Raw genomic sequence first — 15592 nt, forward strand, 5'->3', positions numbered from 1 at the left:
GGGCTCTCTGCTCTCTGGGGTGCTGGAGAGAGCTGTCCTACAGTGTCCTTTATTATACCTGAGCCTGTGCACTTTGCCTCATATTAAACAGCTCAATGTCTGTCAAAGACGATGACACACAAATACACGCGTGTTAAAATACCCTTGACTACATGGTCTTAGGGGTCGAATTCTATATATTTTAGTCAATGAAGATTGTTACTATTAATCTTCATGTTATTATCGAAATATCGGTACAAATTGTTTGTATCCCCATTTTTAAAGTTTATATCGTATCTCAAACCATTCTCATTTAATACCCTTATCTAAAACATTACCTGTCCTACAGTGATATTATATCAGCCACCCCCCTATATTTCATATGAACAAGACTAGACATCCAAAAACTCGGTTTGTGTTGTGTATTTTGTATCACACTGGAAAGCTTTTTGCTCATGCACAGAGATGTGTATATTGACTGTGAATGTACAGAAACACCTTGAACATTAAGAGCAGCAAGTGCTTTAGCAGGACAGTGATATCTGGATCACAACAGAGTCTGGAGAGCTTCCCCAAAAATGTGCTGCTTATACAGGGCCAATGCCAATTCTCCTTCTATGGCTTTCATTTTAAACAGCCAGCGAACGGCGCTCTCACCCAACACAGCCACGGCATGGCGAATCACTGGATTTATAGAGCTACGATTGCAGAGATTCAAATGACTGGTTTTAAAGTGCTTCCCCTGGCACGGGTTACTACACACCTGACCTCTCATGTTTAAAATGTTCAGCTATAAAATTGAATGCAGTCTGTCTCTATTAGCCTCAACTGCACTGGGGATGATATTGTGCCTGTGCTCCTTATTGTGGAGTGTGTCTGTGTGTTTGTGTGGTGGGGGTTGTATCTAATTGTTTAATGAAGAAACTTCCAGACTCACTGTGTTTTTGTTTTGTTTTCTCCCAGGACAACACTAGCTCTGTAGTTTCTGCAGGTAATTATGACAGGTGATTCTGAAGGTGATTGTATCTAGCAAGACTAAATTGATTTTGTTTCCTTTACCTCTTGAACAGTTTTGGCAGATTTTCACAGGAATTTGTATGCAGAGAAAATGTTTTTTTTTTTTTACTAGGGTAAACAGTGTTGTGTTAATGTCACAGGATATATTGGTTATAACTTCCTGACAGAATGAAGAATCAGCCGGCAGATACCAATTCACTCCAGGCACAGACATTGCCACCTGCCCCCGAAGTAAGATGCTTCAAATTAAAGTGTTAAAAAAGCTAAATACAGTTGTGCTTCTGACTTCAGTATTAGTCACTTCAGTATTATTATATGTGACTACCCAAGTTTCATTGACAATGAGCAATTTACAATAAAGATTGTACGATTGCTATTTTAAGTCTTAATGATGCCTTATTGCTTTAAAAATAAATGTTATTTGAAAGGTAATTTGTTCACCTCTTTCTTGCCCAGTGGATTGACTGCTAAATCTATCTGTGAATTGCAGATTGTTAATGACTTTGAACAACATTGAGAGCCAGATTGCAATAAACAAACCTCAGTGTTGATTGTTCATCAGAATAGCTAACACCTAACCATTAAGGAGGAAATGCACTTGTTTTTTTGTGTTCTTGTCCTCTCAGTGTTTGATTGACAGTTTTGGAAACTATCATCAACTGGATTTTTTAAAAGTGTTTTAAGCAATAAATGATTAAGTTGCTTTTGTCAAAAACCATTTACCTCTGTTCTTATGAGAGTCAGATTTATTTGGGGAATTTTATGTCAATATAAAATTATTTTTGTATTTTTCTGGAGATTATTTATGTCTTTAAACTGAAACTTATTACCCAAAGGGATTTCATAACATTAAACATTCTTGGAAAAGCTGTTCCTATCATTATTATTTGTAAAGTAGCAAAAAACAAAAGAACAACATTTTCTGGTCAGTAATATGACTTTGTACAAGAATCGTATTATGCACGTGTGTATTGTGGATTGATTTAAGCTGTTTTCCAGATATTTTCTGTGATCTGTTCTGTGATGAATGTCCTTTGTTGCTGGTACTCTGGCTACCCCCCCCCCCCCTAATTTGGTAATTTGCAAATGTGACATTTACTAATGACACCTGAGTCAAGGTAATTTATATAAATGATCTTAGCCTGTGTATAGCTTTACCGGAGGAGGAATTTTAAACATGTTAGTTAATTATCCTGCAGAAACAATATATTTTCTAAAGTAGCGTGCCTCGCATGCTTTTCTAATCAATCAATCTCTGTGATGTAGTAAGGGTGTATGCTTCATTTACAATAGCCAATCTACCTAACCTGTATTTCTTTCGGGTACCCATCGTCTACACCTGTATTTGAAAAAGCTACCAGAGAGGAGCCTACACCTAGGGGACATATATCGATGGAGAGGACAGGAAGCTGAACGTATCGAGTAAAATAAACACATTATGTTGAGTTATGAATAATACTTGTGTGCCGACGACTAGGCTGTTCAAAGTAAGACCTAGTTTCCAAGTTGGCATCAGACTGTGTTATGTTCTATAAGCAAAGCTGATTGAAAGGAGGAATAATACCTGTGTGCATATATAACAGACCTGGGTTATTTAAAATGACCACTTTATATGCAACTACACCTCCTTGTTTTATATTCTGAGGGCAAGAAATGAAAAGGTTGTCTGAGGTTATCTGGGGCTCTCATGAGCACAAGATCTCCCTCGTTGCTGGGAAGTGGTGAAGTATTCCTTCCCTCAGCGCTTCTGATTACACATTAGTGTATACACGTGTGTGTTTTTTTTGTTTATATAGTTTGGTGATGTTAGTTAGTTAGTTTGCGTGTAGTACTGTAGTAGGTAGAACTGGTATTGAATGTGTATCCATTTCTCATGCAGGTGAGAGTGATCTCCTTGGTGAGCTGAGGTACAGTTTAATATCAAAGACCTGACAGCACTAATGCTAACAGAAACCCTCTTCTGAAGCAGCTAGAGTCTCTGCACACACATAACCCCCCATTTGACACCATGTTATCCCAAAATTAATTTATTATTATTATTATTATTATTATTATTATTATTATTATTATTATTATTATTACTTCACATTCCTTAATTTCAACACAAACATTCTACAAAATCCCAACAGCTCTTTGTCTCAAAATTAGCAGCACAAAAGGCCATAATAAATATGTACACCTCATATTAACTTTATTTATGTTTTTACTGTATATAGAGTTGGGATGTAGGTTTGTACATTGATGATTCATACAGAATATCTGCAATGCTACACTAGACAACTATATAGCATTATATACATATACTCCCTTTCACATTTACTGATTATCTTGAGAAGCCCCTATCTTTAGCGCTCCCAAAAACTTATTTCACACACCTCTACATATTACAGCATTCTTACCACTCAAGGACAGAAATGCATTGTGTAAACAATTAGTAGCACACATCAGGACCTACGGCAATGTACAGCGGCTCTCAAAAGTATTCACCCCCTGGACTTTTCCACATGTCATTATGTTACAACATAAGATCAGAATGGATTTAATCAGGAATTTTTGCCACTGATCAACACAGAAATTGTTCATAATGTCGAAGTGAAAAATATAATCTGCAAACTGTTCTAAATTAATTACAAATACAAAACAGTAAATCATTGAATGCAAAGTAATCACCCCTGTTGCTCTCACACGCCTGATTGAGCTGTGGAGATTGTCTTGAGAAGTTAAATGGAGTCCAGCTCTGTGCAATTAAGGTGTGTCACATTATTTCAGGCTAAATACACCTGTCTCTGGGAGGTCCCACAGCTGGTTAGTACAACTCTGAGACCAAGTGGAGGAAGATTCTATGGTCTGATGACACCAAAATAGCTTTTTGGCCTCAACGCTAAGCGCTACGTGTGGTGCAAGCCTAACACCGCACATCATCCTGAGAACACCATCCCTACCATGAAGCATGGTGGTGGCAGCATCATGCTATGGGGATGCTTCTCTGCATCAGGACCTTGTAAAGATAGAGGGCAGAATAAATGCAGCAAAGTACAGAGAAATCCTTGAAGAAACCCTGCTGAAGTCTGCAAGAGACCTGGGACTTGAGAGAAGATTCATCTTCCAGCAGGATAATAACCCCAAACATACAGTCAAAGCCCGGACCTCAATCCAGTGGAGAATATGTGGAAAGATTAGATATTGATGTTCACCAAAGGTCCCCATCCAACTTGATGGAGCTTGAGCAATTTTGAAAAGAAGAATGGGCGACAATTGCTGTGTCCAGATGTACAAAGCTGGTAGAGACTGATCCACACAGACTCATGAATACTTTTAAGAACCACTGTATCTGATATTCTCTGTTGTCACTTATAACTGTGTGAATCTTCTTTGATAATATTATTATTATTATTATTATTATTATTATTATTATTATTATTATTATTATTATTATTAATAATAATAATAATAATAATAATAATAATAATAATAATCTGCCATGCCATTCCCTTTAATATATATATATATATATATATATATATATATATATATATATATATATATATATATATATATATATATATATATATATCAATTACATTCATCTACTTTAAATTTAAATCCTGTTTCCTGCACACCCTGTTTAGTAGCATTTCAGTGATTCTGCTGCTGTTGTCTATATTTCTGTTCTCTAATAAACTCTGTTCAAACCAGGTTACTTTGAACATTATATTATTTGGAAGATTTTTTCTTTTTCTTTTTCCCAAGACCAATTACAAGCCTTGGAGCCATGACCCATTTTTAAAATCCGTTAGCAAAGCATTTCCACTCCACTGCACTAAACTACATCAATTTGTTAACTCCAAAGGAAGCGTGTTTGACTTGCATTTCTCAGGCATGAACATGCATTTCCCTTCAAATCCTCAGATTTCCACTTTGCCATTGTTGCTTTACATTTAGCAAGACCCTCTGTGCATACTTATGTGTTTTACATGAAAGACGTGTCTATATTAACTTCTGTAAGATATGCTTCAAGGGAAGGGATCCCACGTGTATCAGTGTTGTTTATGGATACATACAGATGGCCTGTGTTGGAGTTACAGATAATGGCAGGACACACAACTCCACACACGCAGAGAGAGACACAGACATAGTGCTCTATTTTAATGTTTTATTTATGTGTTAATTGTGAAGTGCTTTGTGATGTCCTTGACACGAAAGGCACTATATAAAATAAAGGTTATTATTATATTATTATAGATAGGTATTTTACTATAATAAACCCTGACCACACTAATACAGTATTATAACTTTTAGTTGAATTATGTAAACAATCACTGATACATTTCCATTAAGCGCTACTGAATAGCAGCTCAAAAGCACCCCTGTGACTTCAGTAGTACTGACTCTACACATTGAGCTCTTTCTGTGTGATGATAACAACACATGTGATGCCAAGGCCTTTCACAGAGCATCGCCTGCATCTGAAACCCCGGAGCATCCCGGACCCTTCAGTGCGAGAAAGTGCGAGGAGCTGCGTCTCTGTGCTGCCCTCTGGCGGGCGGCCGGCGGGGCGATGCTCATTCCGGGGCCGGGCTATGCGCACTCAGGGTCCGGGGCGGCGCTGTTTACAAGGCCGACGCGCTAATGGCTGCAGAGCCGGACAGACAGGCCTGGGGCCAGTGCTGAGCAGCGCCGCCGGGCACAGAAATGAGTGTCAGGAGTTCACAGAGCCGCCTTTAGCGTCTGTCCGAGCCCACACTAGAGCCGGTAAAGTCAGGTCCGTGTCGGAGGCTGAGCCGCGGGGAGCTGGCAGGAAGGTAAGGGCGTCTCTCACATGCATTATGACCGCGCAGTAACTCGGGCTGTTTCTGGGAGTGACGCGGCGCTGTGGACACCTTGTCTCCACTGAGGGCCGCCGCGCCGTTACACTGTGTCCGGCAGCCCCGGGACGGGCGTGGGGCTCAGCAGTGCGACAGGAGTCCCTCACACGCCCCGCTGTCCGGCTCTCTGACAGTTTATCCCCCGTCTTCCCAGTTTTCATTTCTCACAAGTTACTCTCAGTTGCTTCTACACCCTTCCAAGAAACCGGTCTATTCTGTAGTAAAATCACTTTAAATCCCTTTCCCGTCGCTGTTGCAGTGTGGATGTATCTGTAACACGACGCGCAGGTAGAGAGTGAAACAACACCATTGCATCACCCATTTCCCCAGCCAGTGCAAATGCACACATCTGGTCACCCTGCTGATTACATCCTTTAAAAACACTGAGCGTCACCCACAGATTACAATACGTGTCCAACTGAAGGCACACTGAACCTGCAGAAAACTGAATAACAGTAGTGTCTTCACTGCTAACTCCAGAGGTCTGCAGATGAGCGTCCTGCGTTTTGATCCCTGTCGGGTCGTTAGTGTTTGACCACAGCTGGACAAAGGTCAAGCACTGATCCATGCGATGGGCTTCCCCTCACTTGTAGTGCAGCCAGGCTCACATCCACACTGCAGCTGGACAGATGTGCATTCTGGTGTAACATTTCCTTTTCATCTGGTAAAAAGTTGTGGTTGTGCCGGGGAGTGAAGTCATTATTGGTTGCAGTTCTTTGCAGTTGATTATTGCTGTTTAGATTTGCTTTGCTGTAAGAGTGAATTTTCTTCCAATGTACACGTTCTAGTGTAAAGTATCCGGAAATAAGGAGACTAGAAAGCTATGATATTTAAAATGTTCTGCAGTTATCTGTGCAGTTTGGGAAACATCCATTTCATAATTCAGTACAGCACATTGGAGGTTAAACTAAAATATATCTTGCTATTCAAATGTCCGTACTTACAAGTTTGTCTGTCTTATAGCTAATTGATGTGTGCCTAAAAAAAATGTTTGTTTGCTGAGAAAAAAACTCACCCAAGTATAAATACTTCTGAATTGCTCATGAAACCTGTAAATCGATAAAGTCTGCCAATAAAGAAATAAAACCACTAACAACAATGTCCTCGATGATGCATTTGAAGATGAACTAAAAAATAATGAGATGTGTTGTACAGATTGAATGAAGTATCTCTTTCCTTTACTCACTGTATTTCAGTGGCTCTTCTCTGTAGGGCTGGTTTCTGATGTTGACGCTCTCTTTTTTTTTTTAATTGGCTTTAATTTATATTTGTTATACTCTGCTGCACATTAGCAGAAGACTGGCTTGACTGGATTTAGAGTGTCATCAGTCTAGGGACAGAAATGGAAAGATTGTGTGTATTGTATGAATCTCTTCTATTTTCCGAAGCAGCCCGGGACGCTGACAGTCTGTGTGAGTGTGCTATGCTGAATTATTGTAACCGCAAATCCATTGATTTTATAGTTTGAATTTCCCCTTTTGCTTTAGGTGCAAACATGGAAGACAGTGGGAAGCCGTCCACAGCTCAGATTGTCCTGTTAGCCACGAGCTCGGCCTTGACGGCGGTCTTCTACTCTTTCTACAGGAGGAGGCTGGACATGGCGAATGGGCTAAAAGTAACAGAATGCTTTTGTTGATCTCGGGAAACTTGCGTTCAAAAAAAATAAAATGTAACGAGTGTTGGCAGCAATGTGTCGAAAGTTGGGGTCTAGTCTGCTAGGGTTTAAAGCCTGTGTGACTCGTAAAGGTCTGATGCAGAGCATATTGAATTCTGTGGCAAATGATGAAGCTATACCCTGTCTTCTAATCATAAAATAAACGGCGATGGGGAACAGATGTGTACTTTGCTATTCGCGGTCAGATTTGGTCTCCTAGCCCTACGTTTGAGTATTGACACCAGGCCGCAGAACCCTGTTTTCCCTAATCTGTGTGGGATATGAAAAACAGGAAAGTAACGAGTATATTTACATGCTTATGGTAGATAAGCCTTTAGCCACTGGAGCCACACTTGTGCTGATTTATAATATGAATTTACATCTGTTTGTCTCATTCTTTGAAGTGAAAAATCAAACCTTGGCGGTAGATGCATGGTCTTCAGTATTTCTGTTCCTAAATGTCCTAACAGTAGCTCCACAGCACCACTTACTGGACTTAGTGATGTGCTGCACGTATGGGGGTGTGTTGAGTATTTGAAGTTCTAATTAAAATGACTTTCTTTTGTTCTTTTTTTATTGCTTCCCAGGACGCCAAGCGCATTTCCATAGATCAGGGATTGAGAAGCCTCCTCGTCGAAGCGGCAGGGAAGTGCGTTCCCTATGCAGTCATTGAAGGTAGTGCGATTGTGTATTCAGTCCTATGAGCGCTCCACTCAGTGTTTTGGATTTGTTTATGCAAAACCAGGGAAGCGTGACAAGCATGCCATGCATTATAACTTATTGAATGCCTTCCTCGTTGAATGAGCAAATCAATATTCTCAGGCTTGTCTTTAAGTGGATCTTAACATTGTGATATCATTTAGAATTATCCAATAGAAGCTGAAGAGTCAGGCTTTTAAACATCATTATTGAAGATGTATTGGATGTTTTTTTTGTTGGAAGCAAAATGTAAATGAGAATTCATGGTTGTGAATAAGATTTTATTGCCATTCCCCTGTGAACTGCAGGTATATTTAATGTGTAGACTTGACCCCGCTGGTCAGAAATTACCATTTCACTTACATTTTGTTTCCAAGAAAAATCCTATAAAACCTATAAAAACGCAGCCTCATTGGGATCATGCAATCGGAAAACATTTGACAAAACCGATTTTCTTATAAAGCCTGATCGTTCAGCTTCTATTGCATATTTCTGTCTCTAATTAAACCTTGAATTGTGTTCAAATGTTAAAATCCAATTAAACATAAACAAATGCCTGAGACTATTGATTCGGACTGAGTGCGTTAGTCACACTTAAGGCCAGATGTACTAAAAATACAAATGTACTAATGAGATCCACCACCATGCAAGAGGCCCAGGCCAATTAGAAGCATTTTTAAGGAAAAGTAAGCAAATCATTCATCATAATCCAAGCAAAGCCCCCTGTCCTTGGAGTCAATGTAGATGTCCGGCTGATTCTTCACTGTGAGTTTAAGCAGTTGCTAAAGCGGAGAAATTCACCGTGCCGTGTATACTGAACTGGAAAATTATGAAAACAAATTTCGTTTTAAGCTAATAAGACCTTGGACAGAATTAGTTTACATTATCCCTTCACCATGTACGGTGTTGTTAAATACTCGTTAGGTAGATCGTTTCAGTCATTATTATTTACAGGAATCGCTTATTTAGAAGTTGAGTGCGGACACGTGAACAGAGTTTGATTTGGGAAGTTTCTGGCAACATTATTTTAATAACACTTCTATAGCGGTATATCTGGACACCACAACTAAAGGGCCTGGTTTTAAATACAAGGTGACATTTTGCGACCATTTGGGGTGATTTCTATAAGGTGTGAATGTGTATTTAAAGAAGACATTCACAAAGGTGACCCAGGACTGAGAAATCGCTGCAGGTGTAGACCGGAGGAAATTTGTTAGTTTTAAAATCCATGTTTTCCAATAGAAAGTGTCAAAACAGATTGATAACTTCCTACCTTATTCTCCGGCATGCCGTGCTGAGAGTTTCCTCTTTCTTGGTTTACTTTATTAATCAAGTTGAGGACTAAGTTTCTGGAGTGAGCCGTGCTTTGGTTTTCAAAGACTGTCGGCCCTGGTTTGTCATCCTGCTGATGTGTGGTTGTTTCTAATGATAGTGTAGCCCACATGGTCCAGATTAGCAGGCTGTTCTGAGCTACATGTACTGAACAGTCCTGAACCGTTTCCACAGGTGTGGTTAAATCTGTGAAAGAGACTCTGAGCAGCCAGTACGTGGACAACTGCACCGGAGTGATCGAGCGGCTGACACTACGGGAGCAGAAGATGGTCTGGAATCGGGCGACACACATCTGGTGAATGGGCTTTATTTTACTGTACTGTGCTTTGTGTACAGAATACTCCTAATCCACCAATTCCAGTACAGAGGAACCCATATTTATTGATGAGATATTGAAGGACTGTGGGGGAGAAATTGGGGAAACTTATTCACTGTGTGCGAGAGAGGACTTGAACATGGACAATATGAGCCTGACATGAGCGTGCTTTAAATACATTTTCAGAGACCCTGATTGCCACCATTTTTTTTTTTTAGTTTCTACATTGAGAAATTCATAGTCTAGGAAGACTGCTGGTGATCAGAACAAGATTTTGAAGTTGCTTTAAAATTAAATAATTTAATAGTTGGTGGAGCATTAACCCTTTGCTGCATTTAAATGGTTGCGAGAGGCATAACAATATATAATCTTAATCACACTAGACAACAATCCAAAATGATTTCCTTTCACACTAGAGTGGTGTATTGAGAGAGGGTATAATGTTTAAAAAAATATGGAGTAACTTCAAACAATGAAGAATCAGAATTTGAAAAATAAAGATGCTTTTTATTTGTTCACATTTATTATCAAGCTACTTGATTGCAATGAAGTACATTTATCCAAGATTTACTGTTCCGTTTTCTTGATTGATTTCAGTTCAAGGGCAACTTCACAATCCTGTTGTGACTTCAGTCACCTCACCTGTGATTCTGGGACTGTTTGTGTCAATTAAGACTTTGTGTTGTGGTGCAATGCGTCTATAATCTCTCTTTATCCATCTCTCTCTCTCTCATATATATACTAGTCATGATTTATACCTTTTCTCTCCAACTCCCAGGAATGACTGTGAGAAGATTATTCATCAGCGCACCAAGACGGTGCCCTTTAACCTCGTCTCCCAGGACGAAGGCGTGAACGCAGCCGTGAGAGTCACCAGGCCGCTGGAGTCGACGGACCTGGACCTGGAGATGGTGTATGAGAACTTCCACCCCGCGGTGCAGTCCTTCAGCGACACGCTGGGGAACTACCTCAGCGGCGAGCATTCAAAAGGGATCAAGGAGACCGAGGAGATGCTGAAAGTGGGAGAGAGCATCATGGGGGTCGGAGAACTCATCCTGGACAACAAGCTGATTAAGCTGCGGCCTCCCAAGCAAGGCCTGCCCTACTTCCTTACGCGTCTGGACTATGAGGCGCTCCTGAGCAAACAGCAGTCCAGTGTGAAGCTGTGGAAAGTCTTGACCGTCGTCTTCGGCCTCGCCACCTGTGCCACGCTCTTCTTCGTCCTGAGGAAACGCTACATCCACTACAAGGAGAGGCAGAAACTGAAAATCATCCGGGAGGAGTACCGGGAGATGCAGGCGCAGCGCCTCCGAGAGCTGAATTTAGAGCCGGAAGTGGTTTCGCCCAGCGCCTGCACTATCTGCCTGGCCAGCGAGCGCTCCTGCGTGTTCCTGGAGTGTGGCCACGTGTGCTCCTGTGACGAGTGCTACCACGCCCTGCCTCAGCCCAAGAAGTGCCCCATGTGCAGAAAGCTCATCTCCAGGGTTGTTCCTCTGTACAACTCTTAAAGCCTTTCCAAAATTTCCTTTCAATTTTCAGACTTGGTCCAAAACCAAGATGTTCGTTCTTTTCTTATCTTATGGCAACAGTTCTTGCCTCTGGTCCTGCAGAGCCATTGTTTTTGTTTTTATTTAACCAAATACATGATTGAATTGATGGGTTTAAATGGTATCCAAGTCTGTAGCCATCGGTTTCCCTTTGGATCCTTGATGGCTGTCCAGCACCAAACCTGAATATTGTTGTCTTCTGGTAATCTGGAAATGGGATGTAGAACTAGCTGTACCTGCCCTGATTATATACATTTTCTTATTCCTTTCTTTTTAATGACTGTCTGGCAATGATTTCTTCTGAGCTGCCTTATCAGAAGTCTTGTGAAGGGCCAAATGACCAGAGGACATGTTTTGCAAGATGTAAGCGTTCCAATTAGAGCTTTGAATAATGGATCATTTTAACCCTGATGAGTAATACGAACCAAGTTTTGCTACGTTTAAAATCTTGTGTATTTATGTAATGTAATAAAATTCTTCTGATTTATTTTACCTTCTCTCTTGAAGAGCTTCTTTTGTGGAGAGGTTTGTCAAGAAACCAGAGCGATGACTGAGTTTCGAATGTTTTGTGGGACCGGTGTGATGCGTGTCTGAATCTGTGTCTGGTACATTACAGGTTACTTCTCTCTTTACTGACCGTCTTGAAGGGGAATTGATGTGGGGGGTGGAAATCAAACTGTTCGTATTTTCAAAAGGCTTTCGCTGGAATTTGATTTGCCTCTCCAGGAGACATTCTCTTGATGTCAGAAAGCTTCAGCTAACATTTCTTTAAGAAGGCGCTCAAACCGAAGGAAGGTAGTTATTGTAGCAGTTCCCTTCAGTGGGCAGTTCTGGCAGCACAAGGAGAATAGAACTACTGTACGTGATTTGTAAAGTGTGGAGAGCTACACTAATCAACTTGATTTCACTGGAAACACTTCCTGAAGTTTTAACTATACTTCACTTCTGAACTTATTTAACAAGAAACTTCACTTCACACATTAAACTATAGCAGCATTAAACCTTAATCCCAGATTTGTGTGCCATTCCCTCTTGCCTTGTTACTTTTATTCCTGCTCTTCCACTGCGCTGCTCCCTCACCTTTGTTTTAACTTCCATCTCAAACGCAGTTATCTCTGCATCGCAGCTCTACACCTCAACATACAGAAGTTTAACTAGTTTCTGTTGCTGAACACATAGTATAGGTCAGTGGTTTTCAAACCGGTCCTGGAGGACCCCCTGCCCTACTGTTTTTTGTTCCAACCAAGGTCTTAATTGCTTAATTGAATCCTTAATTGACCTAACAAAGCAATACACCATTCAATTAAGTAATTAAGACTTAGGTTGGAACATTAACCAGCAGGGCAGGGGGTCCTCCAGGACCGGTTTGAAAACCCCTGGTATAGGTCATCTATCATTATATCAGAATGATGCATACACATTTAACTTAATATTTTATTCACAACTTGAATCCTAAAACTGAAGACTTTCAAGGGTAAGATAAGTTAGAGTAAATGTCAGACACTAAATAGAAACTGAACTGAAATCTGTGGATTGTATTAGTGTCCAGACCTGTCGGCTCAATGTTTGGTGGAAGCACCTTTGTCAGCAATTCCAGCCGCATGTCTTTTGGGGTGAGTCTCTACTGACTGCACACCAGTTTGGTGCGTTGTTTGTCTATTCTGGGCAGATTTGCTCAAGCTCTTTCATGTTCCTTGGGGATCTCTTGAGGACAGCAGTTTTCAAGTCTTTCCTCAGATTCCTCAGATAGGATTCAAGTCAGGACTTTGACTGGGCCACTCCAAGAAATTCACTTTCTTATTGTTTAGCTCCTCTGATCTAGACAGTGTCCGAGTGGTTCAACACACTTCCATTTCTTGAGTGAGTGGACTGTGCTCACAGGAACATTCAGACACTTCAGTACATTGTTTTATACTTCTCTTGGTCTCTGCTTTTCAATTACTTTATCCCCGACTTGCTCTCGAAGCTCCTTGGTCTTCATGGTTGAGTGTTGAGACCAGGGAACCTTACAGATGAGTGTTTTAATTCTGCAATTGTCAGAACCACTGTTACAGCTTGTTAAGGTCATTTTGTGCACCTGAATTAATGTAGTTTTACCACACCAAAGGGATTGAATACATATGCAATCGTAACTTTTCCATTTTTATTTCATATTATCTATTTACTTATTTGTTTTCTTTGCTTTGAATGTGTGGAGTAGGTTGTGTATATGACATTCATTCCTACTTCAAATTCATGACTGCAATCTTTAAAGCAACAAACTGTAAAAACTGTGAGAGGGTCTGAATACTATTGCACGGCACTGTGTGTATATATCTATAGCTATACATATCATGCACTATAGGGCAATATTTAATTTTTAGAATATGAATGATTTGCCATACAGTGAGCGGAAAAAAGTATTTGATCCCCTGCTGATTTTGTACATTTGCCCACTGACAAAGAAATGATCAGTCTATCATTTTAATGGTAGGTGTATTTTAACAGTGAGAGACAGAATAACAACAAAATAATCCAGAAAAACGCATTTCAAAAAAGTTATAAATTGATTTGCATGTTAATGAGGGAAATAAGTATTTGATCCCCTATCAATCAGCAAGATTTCTGGGTCCCAGGTGTCTTTTATACAGGTAACGAGCTGAGATTAGGAGCACTCTCTTAAAGGGACTCTCCTAATCTCAGCTCGTTACCTGTATAAAAGACACCTGTCCACAGAAGCAATCAATCAATCAATCAGATTCCAAACTCTCCACCATGGCCAAGACCAAAGAGCTGTCCAAGGATGTCAGGGACAAGATTGTAGACCTACACAAGGCTGGAATGGGCTACAAGACCATCGCCAAGCAGCTTGGTGAGAAGGTGACAACAGTTGGTGCGATTATTCGCAAATGGAAGAAACACAAAATAACTCCCTCGGTCTGGGGCTCCATGCAAGATCTCACCTCGTGGAGTTTCAATGATCATGAGAACGGTGAGGAATCAGCACAGAACTACACAGGAGGATCTTGTTAATGATCTCAAGGCAGCTGGGACCATAGTCACCAAGAAAACAATTGGTAACACACTACGCTGTGAAGGACTGAAATCCTGCAGCGCCCGCAAGGTCCCCCTGCTCAAGAAAGCACATGTACAGGCCCGTCTGAAGTTTGCCAATGAACATCTGAATGATTCAGAGGAGAACGGGGTGAAAGTGTTGTGGTCAGATGAGACCAAAATTGAGCTCTTTGGCATCAACTCAACTCGCAGTGTTTGGAGGAGGAGGAATGCTGCCTATGACCCCAAGAACACCATCCCCACTGTCAAACATGGAGGTGGAAACATTATGCTTTGTGGGTGTTTTTCTGCTAAGGGGACAGGACAACTGCACCGCATCAAAGGTACGATGGACGGGGCCATGTACCGTCAAATCTTGGGTGAGAACCTCCTTCCCTCAGCCAGGGCATTGAAAATGGGTCATGGATGGGTATTCCAGCATGAAAATGACCCAAAACACACAGCCAAGGCAACAAAGGAGTGGCTCAAGAAGAAGCACATTAAGGTCCTGGAGTGGCCTAGCCAGTCTCCAGACCTTAATCCCATAGAAAATCTGTGGAGGGAGCTGAAGGTTCGAGTTGCCAAATGTCAGCCTCAAAACCTTAATGACTTGGAGAGGATCTGCAAAGAGGAGTGGGACAAAATCCCTCCTGAGATGTGTGCAAACCTGGTGGCCAACTACAAGAAACGTCTGACCTCTGTGATTGCCAACAAGGGTTTTGCCACCAAGTACTAAGTCGTAGGGGTCAAATACTTATTTCCCTCATTAACATGCAACTCAATTTATAACTTTTTTGAAATGCGTTTTTCTGAATATTTTTGTTGTTATTCTGTCTCTCACTGTTAAAATACACCTACCATTAAAATTATAGACTGATCATTTCTTTGTCAGTGGGCAAATGTACAAAATCAGCAGGGGATCAAATACTTTTTTCCCCCACTGTATTGATGACGTTTGAAGCTCTGTAGTGATGTCGTTCCTCTATGGATGGCGTGGGTTTCAATTCTCTTTATTGATAATAACTCTCTAGAGCGGTTTGCTGAACGTGTATGAAATCCTGACCGATCTATCCAAACAATATATTTAAGACAAGTATACAATCATGTTTTGGGATTTTGGTAATTATTTATTTGAAATTAATTTGTTATC

General features: G+C 40.7%; 1 protein-coding gene across 1 annotated transcript; it reads left to right on the forward strand.

The window, feature by feature from the left end:
• The first annotated feature begins 5601 nt into the window (after positions 1–5601).
• Positions 5602–11901, forward strand: mul1 (mitochondrial E3 ubiquitin protein ligase 1). Its single transcript, XM_066690957.1, has 5 exons — positions 5602–5798; positions 7349–7476; positions 8103–8190; positions 9721–9841; positions 10641–11901. The coding sequence occupies exons 2-5, from the start codon at positions 7357–7359 to the stop codon at positions 11368–11370; spliced, it is 1059 nt and encodes a 352-aa protein (XP_066547054.1). The 5' UTR covers positions 5602–5798; positions 7349–7356; the 3' UTR covers positions 11371–11901.
• Positions 11902–15592: the final 3691 nt, after the last annotated feature.

The sequence above is a fragment of the Amia ocellicauda genome, chromosome 18 (genome assembly GCF_036373705.1).
Source record: "Amia ocellicauda isolate fAmiCal2 chromosome 18, fAmiCal2.hap1, whole genome shotgun sequence".
In the NCBI taxonomy this organism is placed as follows: Eukaryota; Metazoa; Chordata; class Actinopteri; order Amiiformes; family Amiidae; genus Amia; species Amia ocellicauda.

What these genes read in the sequence shown, in the direction of transcription:
- mul1 (XM_066690957.1), top strand. Translation starts at nt 7,357, where the DNA reads ATGGAAGACAGTGGGAAGCCGTCCACAGCTCAGATTGTCCTGTTAGCC. An exon ending in TCCCTATGCAGTCATTGAAG is followed by an intron (nt 8,191 to 9,720) that starts GTAGTGCGATTG and finishes CCGTTTCCACAG; the next exon opens with GTGTGGTTAAATCTGTGAAA. An exon ending in AATCGGGCGACACACATCTG is followed by an intron (nt 9,842 to 10,640) that starts GTGAATGGGCTT and finishes TCCAACTCCCAG; the next exon opens with GAATGACTGTGAGAAGATTA.